Raw genomic sequence first — 16,045 nt, 5'->3', positions numbered from 1 at the left:
TGTACAACAGCACCCGCGACCGGGTAGCAGGCGAGAGCGCCGACCCGGAGCCCGAACCCGAGGCGGACTACTACGCCAAAGAGGTCACCCGCGTGCTAATGGTGGACCGCAACAACGGTGAGCTCGGAGGGGCCGGGAGCCGGGAGGGAGCCCACAGGGGGCGCCGGAGTGCAGGGGTCATTGGGAGGAAATTACCGGCAGAGGAAACTGGCTGGAGGAAGGGGACCCCTGGGGGCGCGGGGAACGAGTGTGTGGGTGTCCCAAATTGGATAGCGCTTAGTCCCTACCACAGGTGTCTGGTCTTGGGGAGGAAGAGACAGTGAGCGAAAGTGGTCCTCTTCTAGAGGGCGACAAGATCGTGGCGAGGGTCCCCTTTAGAAGAGCATTTGTCAGGTTTTGTCGTTGTTTTTAAATTACTCTTACGGTGCTTAAAACTGCAGGGCTCGTTGGGATCCCTTTTAGAAAGGTAGAGCCCGCCTCAGGAGAATGGAAGGAACCCAGCATTTGGGAAAGGAGAGGCAACGTGCAAAGCTGACGCTAGATCGGGTCGTGAGATGGAGAGAGGAGATTCAAGGACAGAAAAAGTAGGGGATGAGGACCCTAGAACTGCCAGATAAACTCTGGAGTGGGCTCACTTCCAGAAGGCGCCAGGCTCATGCTGGATAGGGGGATCTGTGGAGTCACCGTGGGGTTGCAAGTGATAAATTAATTGAAAAAGGGAAGTGAAGTCGTTGAGAGAAGGCTAATGGGAGAGGAGCGGAGAGGTTGCGGAAAATGAGCCGGGAGGTGTCACGGGTGTTTTGCTAAGGGAAGTAAAAGAGCGCGCGAGCGGGCAGGCGAAGCCCAGTGGAGGAAGCGAGCGAGTCCCCAAGAAATCTAGAATACTGGGTTATTGGAAAGGAGTTATAAAAAGTGGGGAGACTGGCGTGGGAAGATGGCCCCGCGGGGCAGGCGGGCGGGTGGAGCAGGGATACGGTGCCACCCAGGCGTGAGTGGTGAGCACCCCTCGCCTGGGCGTGGAAGGGAGTGGCTAAGCCCTAGGAATCGAGCCCTAGGGGAGCGGCTAGAGGTGTGGGGGGGGGGGTGAGAGTCTGCAAAACCCAAATGAGAAAACCGAGTCAGTAAGGGTGAGAAAGCCCCACGTGGGTGCCACGCGCGTGGGGAGGAGCCTGCGCTTCTTAAGGGGGTAAGAGGACCCCACAGAGCTGAACCCTGGCAGGCTGTACCCCTAGAGTCCCAGTTCCTCCTAGGGGAGGCTGGGGAAAACCCAGCGTCCGGCCGCCTCGCCCTCCTCCCTTCCCTTTCCTTCCCGTGCCCGGGACGGGGGATGGGGGGAGGCGGGGGGGGGGGGGGGGAATCGCGCGCGGAGCCCTGGGGCGAGACGAGGCAGGTCCGGAGCCCGCCCTCCCTAGGCTGTTAGTCTCCCGCCCTCCTCACTCCAGCAGTGGGCGGGGACACTCACGGCCCCGCCCTGTCGGCACCCACGCGGAACCCAGGCACTTCGTATGACCCCGGAGCTTTAGGGAGCAATAGCCCCCCCCTCCCCCGGTTGCACATTGCTGAACCCAGTTGTGGCTACGACCTAATGACACCCCTCTCTGGCCACTACTTAAGGTAACCTTTTCGGTGGAGAAGTCCTTTCCTCTCCCTTCAGACTGTATTTCTTCTCAAACGCATATCTCTTCCGGCATGTGCCTCCCCCATTTCCGTGTCTTCTCTCTCACATACCTACTCATCTCTGTCACCTCACCTCCCTCTGTGGCACCCATAATCCTTCCTGCCCTCCTAGCTCTCTCCTATCTGTTACCCCCAGCTAGGATGTTCTTTCCCCTTCTTTTGAGGTTTGCTGAGTAACTGGACCAAGACTAGGGACCGTGGGAAAAAAGGAGGCACAGGGAAGGAGGTGTCTTCTGTCTTTCCTTCATGGCTGTCTGGCACATCATCATCTTATCCCCATTGCAGGAAGCCAAATGCAGTTGCCGTAGTAGCAGTTGATATAGGAACTCAGGATCTTACCTTCATTACCCACTCCCAACTCAAACATCCTCTAGCTTAAGAAGCCCTCTAGTGAATGGACCTCCACCATTCATTCTTACCTAGAAATGCACTTCACTGCTAACTGGCCTGGAACTGGGCTAAAGGCGGAAGTAACTTAAGACACTGATGATACACCGATAATAGTAACATCACACTGGCCAGGAAGTAGCAGAGGTTAGGGATTAAGACTAGAGTCTGCTAAGCATAGTGGTCCATGAGGTAGAGACAAAAGGATTACTTCAAGACCGTCCTTGGATACATTGTGAGTTTGAGATCCTGTCTCCAGAAACAAAACATAGTAAACAATCAGTCCCTGGAGCCAGGTTCTGACTCCCATCTTCCCATGTTGTGAAGTGTCAATATCCTCATCTTAAAGTGTTTTAAGTGATGTTTTTACCGTTCACTGTATTCCCCTCACATCCTTTAAAAAAAATAAACAAAAAAAAAACAACCCAAAAATATGGTCTCAATATATACACATAGGCTAACATACCCCTGAGGATCTTCCTGACTCAGCCTCCTAAGCACTGGTTGTTAACTTGCACTGGCTAGCATACTTTAGAGTATTGATATGTGTATTACATCTTTAGCTTTGTCCTGCATCTTGACTGCTCCTGTAACCTGGAATTGGATGATGTCTTATAAAGACAAGAATTTGCCCACTACAGGTTACACAGTGCTTCACTTACGACAGCCTGGGTTGGGGGTCAGAACTTAACGGTACCACTGTTTTTCCAAAGATTGACGGGAGACTGGCCCAGCAATAGAGCACTAACCTAGGGTCCACCACAAAGGTGCTGGAGGTGTGGTTCAGCTGATGAGCTGTTGCCAAGAACCTGCTAGTTGAGCTGTGGGTGTGGCTCAGTACAGGAGCACCCAAGGCCAGGGAGGCCGAGAAGCAACAGGAGGCCTTCTTGATCTCCCACATTATGCCTGTGTCCCTTACTCTACAACTTTGTTTGGTTTGGTTTGGGACTTGGTCTGGTGGAGCCCAGGTGGGTGGGCCTTGGCAGCTGTGTGCCTGAAGGGAACTTGACAGGTGATGCCTCATGGGATGGGTCAGACTTAGCAGAGATGAAGCACACCCAGACAAGGAGAAACCCTCCCCCAGGTCAGCTAGCTAGAAAAATCAGTGCTGGCTGGAGAGATGGCTCAGTGGGGAAGAGTACTGGCTGCTCTTCCAGAGGGTTGCTGGCATGGCAGCTCACAGCCATCTAGGTTGTTCTAGGCACAGTCAGAAGGAAAGGAACTGTGGTGGGAATACGCTTGGTATTCTGGTAACTCAGGAGGCCAAGGCACGAGGATCACAAGTTCAAGTTGGCCTGGAGGTGAGCTTAGTGGTAGATCACTTGTCTAGCATGTACCAGGTCCTGGGTTTAAATCAGGACTACGGGGAGAAGAGAGCCAGCCTTGACAGCTTAGTGAGACTCTGATGAAACATACAAAATGAAGTTGGCATTCCCAGCACTCAGGAGGCAGAGAGGCAGGCAGGTCTCTGTGAGTTTGAGGCCAGCCAGGTCTACAGGGTGAGATCCAGGGCAGCCAGGGCTATACAGAGATACCCAGTTTGGGGGTGGGGGAGGGGAGGAAGGTAATGGTGGTGAAGAGGGCCAGGGGCATGTCTCAACAGTGTACAGCTTGTTCAGAATTCACAAGTCCCTGAGTTCAAACCCCAGAGCCAGCTCAGGGTGGTGGTGCTCACCTTTACTCCCAGCACTAAGGAGGCAGAGGCAGGTATATCTCTGAGTTCAAGTCCAAACTGGTCTACATATGAGTTCCAGGCCAGTCAAGAGCTACACAGTGAGACTGTCTCAAAAAACCAAATCAAGTAAGTCTTAGAGACACCAAAACGAAATACTGAACCTGGGCTTCAGTGATGTGAGCATGGCTCCCTCTGCAAACATAATTTCTCTTTCTTGTGGAAAAAGAATCCTGACAGCTTAAGTCATCTAGAGACCAAACATCTTCCTTCCCAAACGGCTCTCCAAACCTACTTCAGCCAAGGCCCTGGGTTTTCTGCAGAACGGGCCTCCAAGTGTGCACCACCAATGCCTGGCTATGTAAGAGGTGGATCTTTAAGGAATCAAAGGGCTGGTGGTACCAAGTAGGTGAACTGCCAACCCAGCACTTGGCAGTACACAGGGAGTGACCACAAGATGGGGCCTGAGAACATCAAATAATAAAAAGGCAGGAGTTTGGCTGTTAGATGTCACTGTGACAGAAGAAAATACTTTTTTCCACTTAGCATTCCCTCCAGCATCTGAGGGCAAAACTCCAAGCTAAAGATACCCACACATTTTCTTCCTGGTATCAGGAGTAAGGATACCTGCTCGGGAGGGTGCTGGTGGGGAGTGTGAGCTAGGTCTAGCCTGTGAAATACAAGGCAGAATGGGCCCAACACATGGAAATTGTGTCTGCGGTCTGCTGATTTGGCCCCATGTTGACGGCTGTGGGGGTTAATCTTTACAGAAATTCCCAAATGCTTGGCTCCAGCCTTCTCAATACCACGAGCATGGGAGCACTAGCTGGCTGAGACTCAATGACTTGCTTAAACAAGGCATTCCCAGAATGCTGGTGTTGCCCTGAATTGCCAGGGCTCTGGGACAAGTCTCATGGCCTTGGCCTTCCTCTGCAGGCTAGCTGGTAACCTCACAGCTATAGGGCTCCTGTTTATGTTATCTTCAAATGAGGACTGTATCAGCCTTTCATTGGGGTGCTAGATATGGGCCTCTGCTGGTGGCCCCCCAAGTCCCATGTGGCTGTCTGTTCCTTCCTGCACACCTCTTCCCTTTCCTCCAGCTCTCCTCCCTGCCTGAACCCCTCGGGCTCTCCTCCATGTTACCCAGGAGCTCACCGCCACTTTCCTCCTTCAGCTGCACCACCTCTGCATCCTGATACAGAACTAACTACCCCTCAAAACTAAACCCCCCGTTTAGATGTAATTTTGTTTGTGTGTACAAGTGCCCAGAGCCCAGAAGAGGATGTCTGATCCCCAACAGCTGGAGTTACAGATGGTTGTGAGCCACCTGATGTGGGTGCTGGGAACTGAACTCAGGTCCTCAGAAGAGCGACAAGTGCTCTTAACTACTGAGCCCTTTCCAGATCACCTTCTTTTTAAAAATAAGAGTCTTGGGTAGCCCACGCTGGTCTCACTATGCCCAGTGATAGGACTGTTGGCACATGCTACCACACCTCTCTCACCCTGGAACATGGGACCTGGGTCTCTCATTCAGTGCCACCTTCTTGGTGCCCAGCAGGCCCAATAAGTGCTCGCCAGACATCAGAACCAGCGGCCATTGACTCATTCACTCAACGCAGGTGAGCTCCCTTTAATGGTGTCCTGTTGAGGGGAGGGTTGTGACCAGGCTTGGAAATGTCCCTGAGCCTCCTCCCCAGCCTGGCACAGGAGCCCCTGATGCTGTAGGACTGGAAGCCACATGGGCACAGAGAGAGGTAAACTGGGGTGCTGGCCTGTGGCAGCTGGAGGCAGTGGGCGTGGTGACGGGGCGCCCTGCCCTGTCTCGTCTCAGCTCTTGGAGTAGCGCCTCTGCAGTGATTCCCGGTAGAAGCGGAAGATGTGGTGTGAGGCAGCCTGGGCAGCAGCCAGGCACTGCTGGAGCTGGGAAGGGAGAAGCCAGTTAGTGCCCGGGGTTACTCCCCAAATGAGGCCAACATAGCGCCCTCCCCCAAACACTACATTACTCCTCACTAGGATGGCCATCTCCTCCTTCACTACCTCCCAATTCCCACCCCATAATGGTAGTGGTGCATACCTGTAATGAGATATACACATAACAGCCCTGAACAATCCTCCTGCCTCAGTCTCCTAAGTACACCACTACACCTGGTTTTATAGGATGCTGGGGATGGAACCCAAGGTCTCATGCATGCTAGACAAACCCTCTACCAATAAAGTCACATCCTCAGGACCCCTAAGCTTGCGCCCCCTTTTTAATATGCAATTTACAGTGTGTGTGTGTGTGTGTGGTGTGTGTGTGTGTGTGTGTGTGTGTGGGGTGTGGTGCACACTTGTACATGCTCGTGGCCTGTAGAGATTAGAGGACAACTTGGGGAGTTGGTTCTCTAGTCCTGGGGACTGAAGTCAGGTGGTCAGGCAGCAAGTCTGTACTTTCAGAACTATCTTCCCAGCCCTTAAGTTTTATCTTAATGAAAAGAGCAGAAGGGTGTGGGGGACCAGACTCTGAAAGCCACAGGCCCTCAAAGCCGTGAGATCAGAGTCCTGACACCCTGAAGAACTCAGAGAGTTGGAACCCCCCAGAATTAGAGCCTAACCCTTTAACCTTCAAATCCTTTTCACTGTTGTTTGCGTGAGACAGGGTCTCACTAGATTGCTCAGGCTGGCCTGTAACTCACTATGTAGCCCAGGTTGGCCTAGATCTGTGGAGCTCAGGATAATCTCAAACTTAGTGATTCTCCTGCCTTAGTCTGCTGAGAGCTGGGGAGTAAAGGTGAGAGCCACTAGACCTACCTATTGCGCCCCTTTATTTCTTTATTTTACATACATTGGTATTTTGCCTGCATGTATATCTGTTATGAGGGTGCTGTACCCCCTGGAACAGGAGTTACAGGTTTTTTGTTTTTGTTTTCCCCCCGAGACAGGGTTTCTCTGTGTAGCTTTGCGCCTTTCCTGGAACTCACTCTGTAGCCCAGGCTGGCCTCGAATTCACAGAGATCCACCTGCCTCTGCCTCCAAGTACTGGGATTAAAAGCGTGCGCCATCACTGCCCCGCCAGTTTTTTTGTTTGTTTTTTTGAGACAGGGTTTCTCTGTGTAGCTTTGGAGCCTGTCCTGGAACTTGCTCTGTAGACTAAGCTGGCCACAAATTCATGGAGATCCACCTGCCTCTGCCTCCCGGGTGCCACCACCACCCAGCTCTGAGTTACAGACAGTTTTGCGCTGCCATGTGGACACTGGGAATTGAATCTGAGCCCTCTGGAGAGCTCTTAGCTGCTGAGCCATCAAGTTTTTACTATGTAGTTCAGACTGGCCTGGAACTCAAACAGTCCTCCTGCCTCAGCTTCTGAAGTGCCACCACACCCAACCCAAATAACCGTAAGAGTCATGAAATTGGAGTTAAGTCCCTACTGCCACATAGGCTAGCCCCACAGGGCTGGAGAAGAAACACAAGGACGGACTAAGTTGTCCAATTCTGCCCCCCTGGAAACCCAGAATTCTAGGTGGCACTGTTTTGTGACGACAACTAGGGACCTTAGGATAGACACAACACCTCATTCAAGCTGAACCCTGTTTTCTGATTTCGTCACCCAGGCATTCCTTTAAAACTGCTACAGAGAAACTCCCTCTTTTGGCTTTTTTGCTTGTTAAGACAGGATCTCACAATGTCACCCTGGCTGGCTTGTAACTTTCCATGTAGACTAGGCTGGCCCTGAACTCAGCTATGCCTGCCTGCCTTTGTCTCCCAAGTGCTGAGATTAAACCTGTGGCTTGGGACCTTGTACATGCCAGGCAAGCACTTTAAGAACTAAGTCCTGAAAACCTACCCACCCAACATGGATGGAAACAAGGGCGTGCTGTGAGCTGGGACAAGATGGTATGTGATGAGAAAAAGTTCTGGGTTGTGTCCCACCCCCACATTGGTACCTCGGCATCAGAATAGAGCCCCTTGGTGGTGGACATCAGCAGCTTCTGCTCCACACTGTCCAGAGCAAAGGTCAGGATGGCCCGGGCCTCCTAGGGCCAAGAGGTAGAAGGTAGTAAGTGTCCTGGGACCCTCCTCTCTTAAGATCTCAGCCAGTCTCAAACAGGGATAACCGGTTCCTTAGCTTCTAGGTCAACTGCAGTCGTCTGTCTGCACACTATGCAATCCCAGGGTAATTATTTCTCTTCTTTGCCTTTATTCTGACAGCTCTCCCATCCCATAGGGGGAGCCACAGTGCTGGTCATTTCCTGGCTGCCTCTCCACCGCCCACTTTCCCTTCCTTGCTCGGTACTACAGACAAACCAGTGATCCAGTCCCCATGGCTCCCTTGCCACTAGGTTTTCCCAGTTATCTGAGGGGAGCCCAGGAAGCCCTGAGAGAAGTACTGTGGTCCCCACTCTGACACCAGCAGTTGCAGTAAAAGCCAGAGGTGAGGTGGGTTCTGAACTCCCACAGCCAAGACAGAACCCTGCCCCTCAGCTCTATTCTGTGTGTACATCTGCAACCAGTTATGATGATGATGTCATGGCAAGACCTGGCTGGGGGCCCAGCCTGCACTGCATCTCTTCTTCCTCCTGGCTTCTCTGGCACTGTTGTTGCCACCCCTGCATCGCACCCTTCATGTGAAGTGCTGAAAACGACATGCTTCCCTAATTGTCATCATGATCAACATGGAGCACAAGAACCAGAGGTCTGTTCTACACTTTGGTAATGAATGCTAGCAAGTTTCTTTTCTGGCTTGTGCAAGTCTGAGTTGTGTATCTAGCACTTAAAGCTGAATGAACCTTGATGAATGGGGCAGAACTTGCCAAAAGGGCCAGGGTACACGAGCCAACCGATTTGCACAGAAGGCAGGCCTGGAGGCATGCAGAGCCACTGGGCTGTAGCCCTTCACCAACATTAACTTTCCATGCCTACCTTTTCTTGCTTGGTTGTGGGGTCCAGCATAAGATTGCCATCAGAGTCCAGGGCACAGCTGACCCCACAGAAGAGAGCCCGCATGGGCACACCTGCGTCCACCAATGCCATGCAGGCAGCATTCAGGCAACAGGCCAAGAGCTGGGCATCAGTGGTTAAGAAGTGTGTCTTCTGTAGGACTGGCCAGCAGAACACATCCACATGTCCCTTTACCCACTGATGCCTGTGGCAGACATCACTAATTGATCACAGAGCAGTAGCATGGCAGGGTGGCTATGTGGTTCTGGCACCAAGTAGTTGCCACTGTTCTATACTGGGCATAATCACCTCCCTCCAGCTAGGAGGCCAACTGCTCCCAGTCTCCCTGTGTTAAATAGGCTGTTGCTAGGGAACAGATACATAAGCTAAGGGATGTACCAAATATCTTTAGTGAAACGGTCAGAGAAAGAGGGATCTCCCAGTCACACAGGGAAGACACCTGGGAATCCAGTGGGCAGCCACCGTGCTAGATAATGGAGCCAATGACCATTCTACCTGCTTGGTGCTCCCCAGCAGAGAGCCAGAAACTAACTCAGGCCAAGGTGAAGAGATGTCACTAGCTCAAGCTCTGGGCTTGGACAGGCCTGAGCTTGAGTCCCATCTCTGCAGCCTCTGGCTGCCACCATCCTATTCCCTTGGGCAAGACACGGCCCCTCTCTGAGCTTCAGTTTCCTCAGCCCAAAACAGGCAAACATGAGAGACACACACGAATGAGTCCTTAGGCTCTTGAACCAGAAAGCCTGAGCCTTAGGATCTACACAGGAATTATAATGCTACTCGACACAAGTCCTGTGGGAACTAAATGAGAGCACTGCGGAGCACACAGTGAGCCCTGCTTGCTAGTTTTTAAAAACTGGTTTTGTTTGTGTGTGTGTGTGTCCACGGCAGCTGTGTGCTGTGGTGCTCATGTGGTGCTCAGAGGACAACTTGCAGGAACTGGTTTCTCTGTCCAGCATGTGAGTCTTGGGGACTGAACTCAGGTCGTCAGGCCTGGTAGCAAGCACTTTACCCGCTGGGCCCTCTTGCTGGCCCTGGCCTTGTTTCATGGGTTCTGCGTAGCTGAGAGGTCACCAGAAGGGAAGCCACAAGGGAGGTTCTGGGCACTTCCTAGAGGAGAGGGCTGGGAAAGGATACAGAGCCAGCATCGCTCACCACCTGCAGCACCACCGTGATTGAGGTGCGGGGGTGCAGGGCTCCCAGAACCACGGCTTCACATGTATTCCTGATCAGCTGCTCCCGGCTCTTCTCCGCTACGCCTGGGGAGACAGGAAGTTGTCAGGCTCTTTCCCTCTACCCTATCATCTTGTTCTCAATGCAGCCTCTGGAAGCAGACTTCCAGAAGGGGCTGTCAGTCTCAGCCCAGGAAGGTGTGCACACTCCCAGGAGAGAGAAGGCAGGGCCTGAACCTTCCCGAGGGCCCACCAGCCAGCCACCCACCCAAGGAAGAATGCCCAGGAGTGCCCACCTCCTGTGCTATTGGCCTTCTCGACCCCACCAGAACAGGCCCACCCCACCGTACACACGGTGATGCGGTAAAAGGGCAGAGAACAAGTTAATGGAAAAAAGAAATGAAGGCACAGAAGGGAAGGACAGAGACAAAGAAGGAGCTCAAGAAGGTGGGTCTGGTGGTGCTGGTCTGCAACCTCAGGATTTGAGACACTCAGGCAGGGGGATCACAAATTTGAGGGCAGCGTAGGTTACAGAGAGCTCAGTAACAGCTTAGGCAACTTAAGACCCCATGTCAAGAAGTAAAAGGCTGGTGGCATGGCCCAGGCACCTAGCCTGAAGTTCACCAGGGAAAGGTGGTGCCGTGGCTCACTATTAGAATGCCTGCTTGGAGCCCATCAGTGAGGGCCTGGGAGGTCTAAGCAGAAGAGGGCTTGACCAGAATCCACCAGTGAGAGCCCAGGAGTGTGGCTCTCTGGAAGAGCATCTGTCTAGCAGGCATGAGGCTCTGGATTCCATCCCCGGGTGCAGCAAAAACTAAAAACAAAGCAAAGAGCGCTGGGCAAAGAGCGGGGCAGTGGAGACTGGATGCAGCAAGCGGTGGGGAATGGGTGAGGTCCTAACAGACTGGGTCTTTGGAGGTTTAGCTGAGTCCAGTTACCAGGCAGCCCGATCTTTGGCCTCAGGATCACTTCGAGTGTGGCCTTGTTGAAGATTTCTTTGCTGACCTTCACCTCAGCCGGCCCATACACTCCAGCCAGGACAGAGGTGTCACCTGGGGAGACATCAGCGGAGACCTCACCACACCATGCCACCTTACCAATGCTCCTCCCTGCTTTCTTACCTCTACCAGGGGCTCACTCTAGTCCCTTCCTTGTGGCACTTGTGTGAAGATCACATGACAATAACAAGAAGATGAAATAAATACCAATTTTAAAAAGACACACTTCACTTGAAGTGTCTAGGACGCCGGCCAGTATGCGCAGAGTCTATTATAGTCTTCGGCTGCTAGTGAGTTTTAGAAGTAGTTAGGGCTGGAGAGACAGCTCAGCGGGTCAGCACGTATACTGCTCTTCTAGAGGCCTAGAATTCAGTCCCCAGCACTCACATCAGGCTGCTCACAACCACCATGTAACTCAGCTCCAAGGGGTATCACCCTCTTCTGCCCTTCATGGGCACTCGTACACATGTGGGTCTCACTCACTCACACAGGCCTATATATACTTACGCCAGTGTTTGGGAGGCAGGCAGGAGAGTCAGGAATTCAAGGTCATCCTTGGCTCTGGACTGAGTTTGAGGCCACCCTGAGCTACACGAGACCATCTCACAAACCAACCAAACAGAAACCCATTATTACATATAATTAATCTATACTAATAAAAGTATTTTAAAAGGCCTAACAAAAATAGACAAAAAGGGTCTATAGTTGCAATGGGTAGGGATCTATTTCCCCAGAAAGGATATGAATGGGTAGGAGAATAAAAAGCCCGGCTTCTGTCCCTGACTGCCTATTCTTGGCCCTTGTGTGACTTTGATAACCTCTGTAGGCAACAGAGAGGCCATCTACCAAGTGAAGACCCTGTACTCAAACAGTGGTTTCCACATGTTTCTGACCATAATGCTCAATAACCAACACACTTCACAGCACAATTCCAAACTGACAAATGTATGTGTATAAGTGAACCACAGGTTGGGGCTGGAGAGGTGGCTCGGCAGTTAAGAGTACTTGTTGCTTTTGCAGGGGACTCCCAAACATCTGTAACTACAGCTCCAGGGGACCTAACATACTCTTCTGAGCTCCTCAGGCACCAGGGAGAGCCATAAAAAAATAATTTAAAAACCAAGGGGTTAGGGATGTAGCTCAAGGGTATGGCATTTACCTAGCATGTGCAAAGTCCAAAGCAAACAAAAACAAAAACAAAAACAAACAAACAAAAAACCCCAAACTAACCTCAAAAAACAAAAACCAAGATGGCTAGCCTACAAAGGCAGGTGATAGGCTCCTGGGCTTTGTAGATTTTTATTGTTGGATTTTCTGAGCTTAGGCTCTATACAGTCTAAGTTGCCTTGAACTTGCTATGTAGCTGAGTGAACCTGGCCTTGAACTGATCCTCTTGCCTCTACCACCCAAGTGTTGGGATTAGGGAAATGTACCAAGAGTTGTTTTGTTTTTTTTCTCTCCCCAGACAAAGTTTCTCTATGTAGCTTTTGCCTTTCCTGAAACTCACTCTGTGGTCTAGGCTGGCCTCAACTCTGTAATCCGCCTGCCTCTGCCTCCAGAGTGCTGGGATTAAAGGCGTGCGCCACCACCGCCTGGCCCCATCAGTTTTTGTTAATTCTGATTTTAAGTTGAGATACTGTGCTGGCTAGTTTGTCAACTCATCACAAGTTAGATAGATCTGAAAAGGGGGAACCTCAACCGAGGAATTGTGTGCAGGGGCATTTTATTGATTAATAATCGATATGGAAGGGTCCAGCTCACTGTGGGCCATGCCAGTTTTGGGCAGGTAGGCCTAGGTTGTATATAAAAGCAGGCTGAGCAAGCCATAAGAAGCAAGGGTTCCTTCATGGTCTCTACTTCAGTTCCTGCCTCGGTTTCCCTCAATGGAATACAACTTGGGACATGAAAGCCAAACAAACCCTTTCTTCCTGAGTTGCTTTTGGTCACAGCCCTTATCTCAGCCACAGAATCTTAATGAGAACACATACAAGATAACAGATTTCATTCTGTCATTGTCATATACATCCATCAATTTGTATTGTTTGCCACTGTCCCCACCGCAACCGCCCCCACCCCCCCTTCTGTAGTTTCTGTAAACTTACCATAGACTTTTAGTTCAGAAGTGTTTGGAACATACTTTTTGAAAGTCTCATTTGCACTAGGGCCCCATGGGTTTTGAGTTTTAGAACATAGGAGAGGTGCCTCTGTGTACGGAGTGTGTGCACATGCTCCTGAGTGTAGGTGCCTCAGAGGCCGGAAGAGGGCTTCCAATCTCCTAGATCTGGAGTTATATGGGTGTTGGGGACTAACTTTGGCTGCAAGAGCAATAGGTGTTAGCCATTTCTCCAGCCCCAGTTCTCTCTTTTCTTAACCTCACGTCAGTCTTCAATGTTTGCCCCCTCTACCTGATTCTCTCACAGGAAAACTCTTGAAGAGTTGTCTCCACTCTGTCTTTTCTCCCTTTCTCTGACCCCAACACTGCACTGCACCAGAAGCAATGATCTCCAACTTAATTAGCCCTAAAGTAGTCAGCCCTTACATCTCAAACACAGCTCACCAGTGTTGACACCAATTCACTGATTCACTGCCCTCTTTTCAATGTCTGTTTGTTGTTTTTTTGAGACAGGGTTTCTCTGTGTAGCTTTGTGCCTTTCCTGGAACTCGCTTTGGAGACCAATGTCTGTTTTGATAGTTCCTCACATTCCCATGACCTCTCAAAGGTGGTTGGACTCGCAGTGGAGTGAGGATGTGCGGGTGTCAGTCATGAGACCTCCCTTTTCTCTCTCTATCCGCTTACTCTGATGAGCTGTGTATACCAAGCAAAGGCACATTTATTCAAATATGGAGTGGGAGAAGGGGGAGATACTTGTCAGCCCAGGATGGGAATATCACATCCAATTTGAAGAGCATTTACTTGGATAAATCTTCTGCCACGGTAATTACATTTAAACCATTGGTGACGAGTCTGTTTCAAAGGGTATGTACGCAAATGAACACCTGAGCCTCAACCGGTGATGTGTGGATACAAAAGAAGTGTGTGGGAGGAAATCTAGTCAAGGGAAATATTTGTCTTGGTGGAATTTCACCTCTTCTGTAATATTCCCGCTTACTAGGGTGGTAATATCCCCGATTCCTTCAGAGAGGTTATTTACCAGGCTGGACGTGTCATTTCTTTTCGTTGGGAGAGGTGTGTATCCCCAATATTTAGAAATAGTTTTTACAAGGGGATGGGCGCACTCGGTTGCACACCACACAGTAACCGCTCTTCAAAAACAAACCCCACTTCGGTGAGGCTGGCGCACGCACTTCAGCCTGGTTAGGGTCTTACCTTGCAGAAAAGAAGCAGATCCATCCGGCCGGGACAGCAGGTTCTGTTCACAAGCAAAATGCCGGAGGCTGCAGACTGGATTTCGAGGGCTGGACTCTGTTCCGGTGTCGGTACTTGCCTCGGCGTCTGCACGCTTAGTTACCTCCATAGCCGCCGACCACGCGCGCAGAGATCCTACCGGAGCTTCCGCCCGGCCGCATAACTACCGCGCGTGCGCTGGTCTGGGGCGCGCCTGGATTCACCCTCGCACGTGGCTCAACGTTTACTAACAATCCGGTTCCGCCCACCTCCACCTCCTAATTCTGGTAAAGCCATTGGACAATAAAGACTAGGGGGCGGGTGTCGGAATGGGCCCATCTTGCCCAAGACCCCCGGGCCCTAAATCCGTGAGACTCTAGTCAGGCTGTCCTTTTGCTGCCTGATATTGGAGCAACTAGAAGCAGAAAACTGGAGCAATTTTAGATAATAACAATTGTCATATTAACTTATGTATTCGTCTTTGACTCAGGGTGGTTGGAATTAGGTGGCTCGTTGGCCTAGTTGTGCGGCCACTCGAATAAGGCATCTGATGGGGCAGCCCTACGTCTATCCTGTGAGCAAGGAGGCGTGGTTATTAGTCAAGATGGCGGTAGCGATGTCTTTGGCCAAGATCTGGAGGCCGAGCCGTGTCCTGGGCCAAGCAGCTCTCCTGCTGCTGCGGCGGCCTGGAGTTCGGGGCTTGGCTAGATCCGTGAGTACCTGGGCCCCACGGGGTCTTTCCTGAGAAGAAATAAGGACGTAAAGGTTATTCTTACAGTGCGTGTGGGTCACCTCGAGCTGTCAAGGAAGGACCAACTCAGAAAGGACTGGGCCAACAAGAAGACTTCTTGTGGGCCTCGATGGAGGGAGACACGTCAGGGGAATGAGATAGGAGTTTGAAAGACAGACCAGATTTTCATAGAGTTCTACACTTGTTTATTCCTTTACTTAAATTTCAATTCTAAAGCGAGTTGAGCAAAAACTGGTTTGATTTCTATGTCCCCTGATCAGCAGTCAAGGTAGGGGACTTTGCCATGACTATTGTTTACAGGCGATCAGTATGTATTTGTTGACTTCGTGAAGGGGTACAAAGAGAGCGAGAAATCCAGACAGGACCCTTTATCCACGCTATTTTTTGAGACAAGGTCTCATTGAGTAGTCCAAGATGGCCTTTAACTCAGATGCCCAGACTGTCTCAGTCTCTCAAGTACTGGGATCACAGTTGTGAGCCACCGCACTTGGCTGCCAACTTTTCTTGAAAACACTTGAGGAAACTCAAGAGTCCCTTCTGATCTTGTTGCTGGGGGCAGGATAACACTTTCAAACCTGATGTTGAGGTCTATGTAGCTGGTGACAGAGTGCTTGCTTAGCATGTGCTACACCCAGAATTTGGTTACTATCCCTGTGTGCTCTGGATCTAGTGACACTTGACTAATTCCAGCATTTGGGAGGTAGAGGCAGGAGGGTCAGGAATTTGAGGTCAGCCTGAGCTACATGAGACCCTTTTAAAAAACCAAAAAGATTGAAAAAAGAAAGTGAGGGCCTGGTGTGGTGATGCATACTTACAATCCCAGTACTTAGGAGGCAGAGGCAGGAGGATGTCTGTAAGTTCAAGGCCAGCCCAGTCTATGTAGAGTTCTAGGTTAGCCAGAGCTACGTAGTGAGAACATCTCTTAAAAAAGAAAGATCTTGTTGGTAATGCCTGGTTAGAGGGTTTTGAAGTAAAATGCCAGTGAAAACAGGTCTGGTTAACTGGTTGGGTTCTGGAGCTGGACCATATGATTTCAGTTTTCTGCTCTGCCTCTTTCTGGTTGGGCAGCCTTGGGCAAGGAACTACTTTTACCTCTCTGTACAGTGT

The 16,045-nt window shown here is 51.0% G+C and overlaps 2 protein-coding genes across 2 annotated transcripts in view; one reads left to right on the top strand and one right to left on the bottom strand.

Moving 5' to 3' along the window:
* Positions 1-5,333: 5,333 nt before the first annotated feature.
* Positions 5,334-14,448, bottom strand: Exosc5 (exosome component 5). Its single transcript, XM_036186029.1, has 6 exons — positions 14,170-14,448; positions 10,782-10,895; positions 9,809-9,930; positions 8,636-8,776; positions 7,660-7,749; positions 5,334-5,656 (listed from the first exon to the last, which is right to left on the bottom strand). Exons 1-6 carry the CDS (start codon positions 14,315-14,317, stop codon positions 5,564-5,566), a joined length of 708 nt encoding a protein of 235 aa, XP_036041922.1. The 5' UTR covers positions 14,318-14,448; the 3' UTR covers positions 5,334-5,563.
* A 303-nt stretch (positions 14,449-14,751) lies between these two features.
* Bckdha (branched chain keto acid dehydrogenase E1 subunit alpha) overlaps positions 14,752-16,045 on the top strand; it is a 28,480-nt gene continuing 27,186 nt past the window's right edge. Inside the window, exon 1 of the mRNA XM_036186020.1 lies at positions 14,752-14,899. Within this exon, the coding sequence (XP_036041913.1) occupies positions 14,792-14,899 (108 nt within the window). The 5' untranslated portion in view covers positions 14,752-14,791. The remainder of the gene's footprint in view (positions 14,900-16,045) is intronic.

The sequence above is a fragment of the Onychomys torridus genome, chromosome 1 (assembly GCF_903995425.1).
Source record: "Onychomys torridus chromosome 1, mOncTor1.1, whole genome shotgun sequence".
NCBI classification, from domain to species: Eukaryota; Metazoa; Chordata; class Mammalia; order Rodentia; family Cricetidae; genus Onychomys; species Onychomys torridus.
Note: the sequence above shows the minus strand (reverse complement) of the source record. Positions and strands in the feature narration are given on the sequence as shown.

Bases quoted from the DNA above. Each gene is read 5' to 3' on its own strand.
- Exosc5 (XM_036186029.1), bottom strand. From the start codon at position 14,317: ATGGAGGTAACTAAGCGTGCAGACGCCGAGGCAAGTACCGACACCGGA. The intron at 9,931-10,781 runs GTAACTGGACTC...CTGTCTCCCCAG, and splicing joins GCCAAAGATCGGGCTGCCTG to GCGTAGCGGAGAAGAGCCGG. The intron at 5,657-7,659 runs GTACCAATGTGG...CTCCCTTCCCAG, and splicing joins GGCTCTATTCTGATGCCGAG to CTCCAGCAGTGCCTGGCTGC.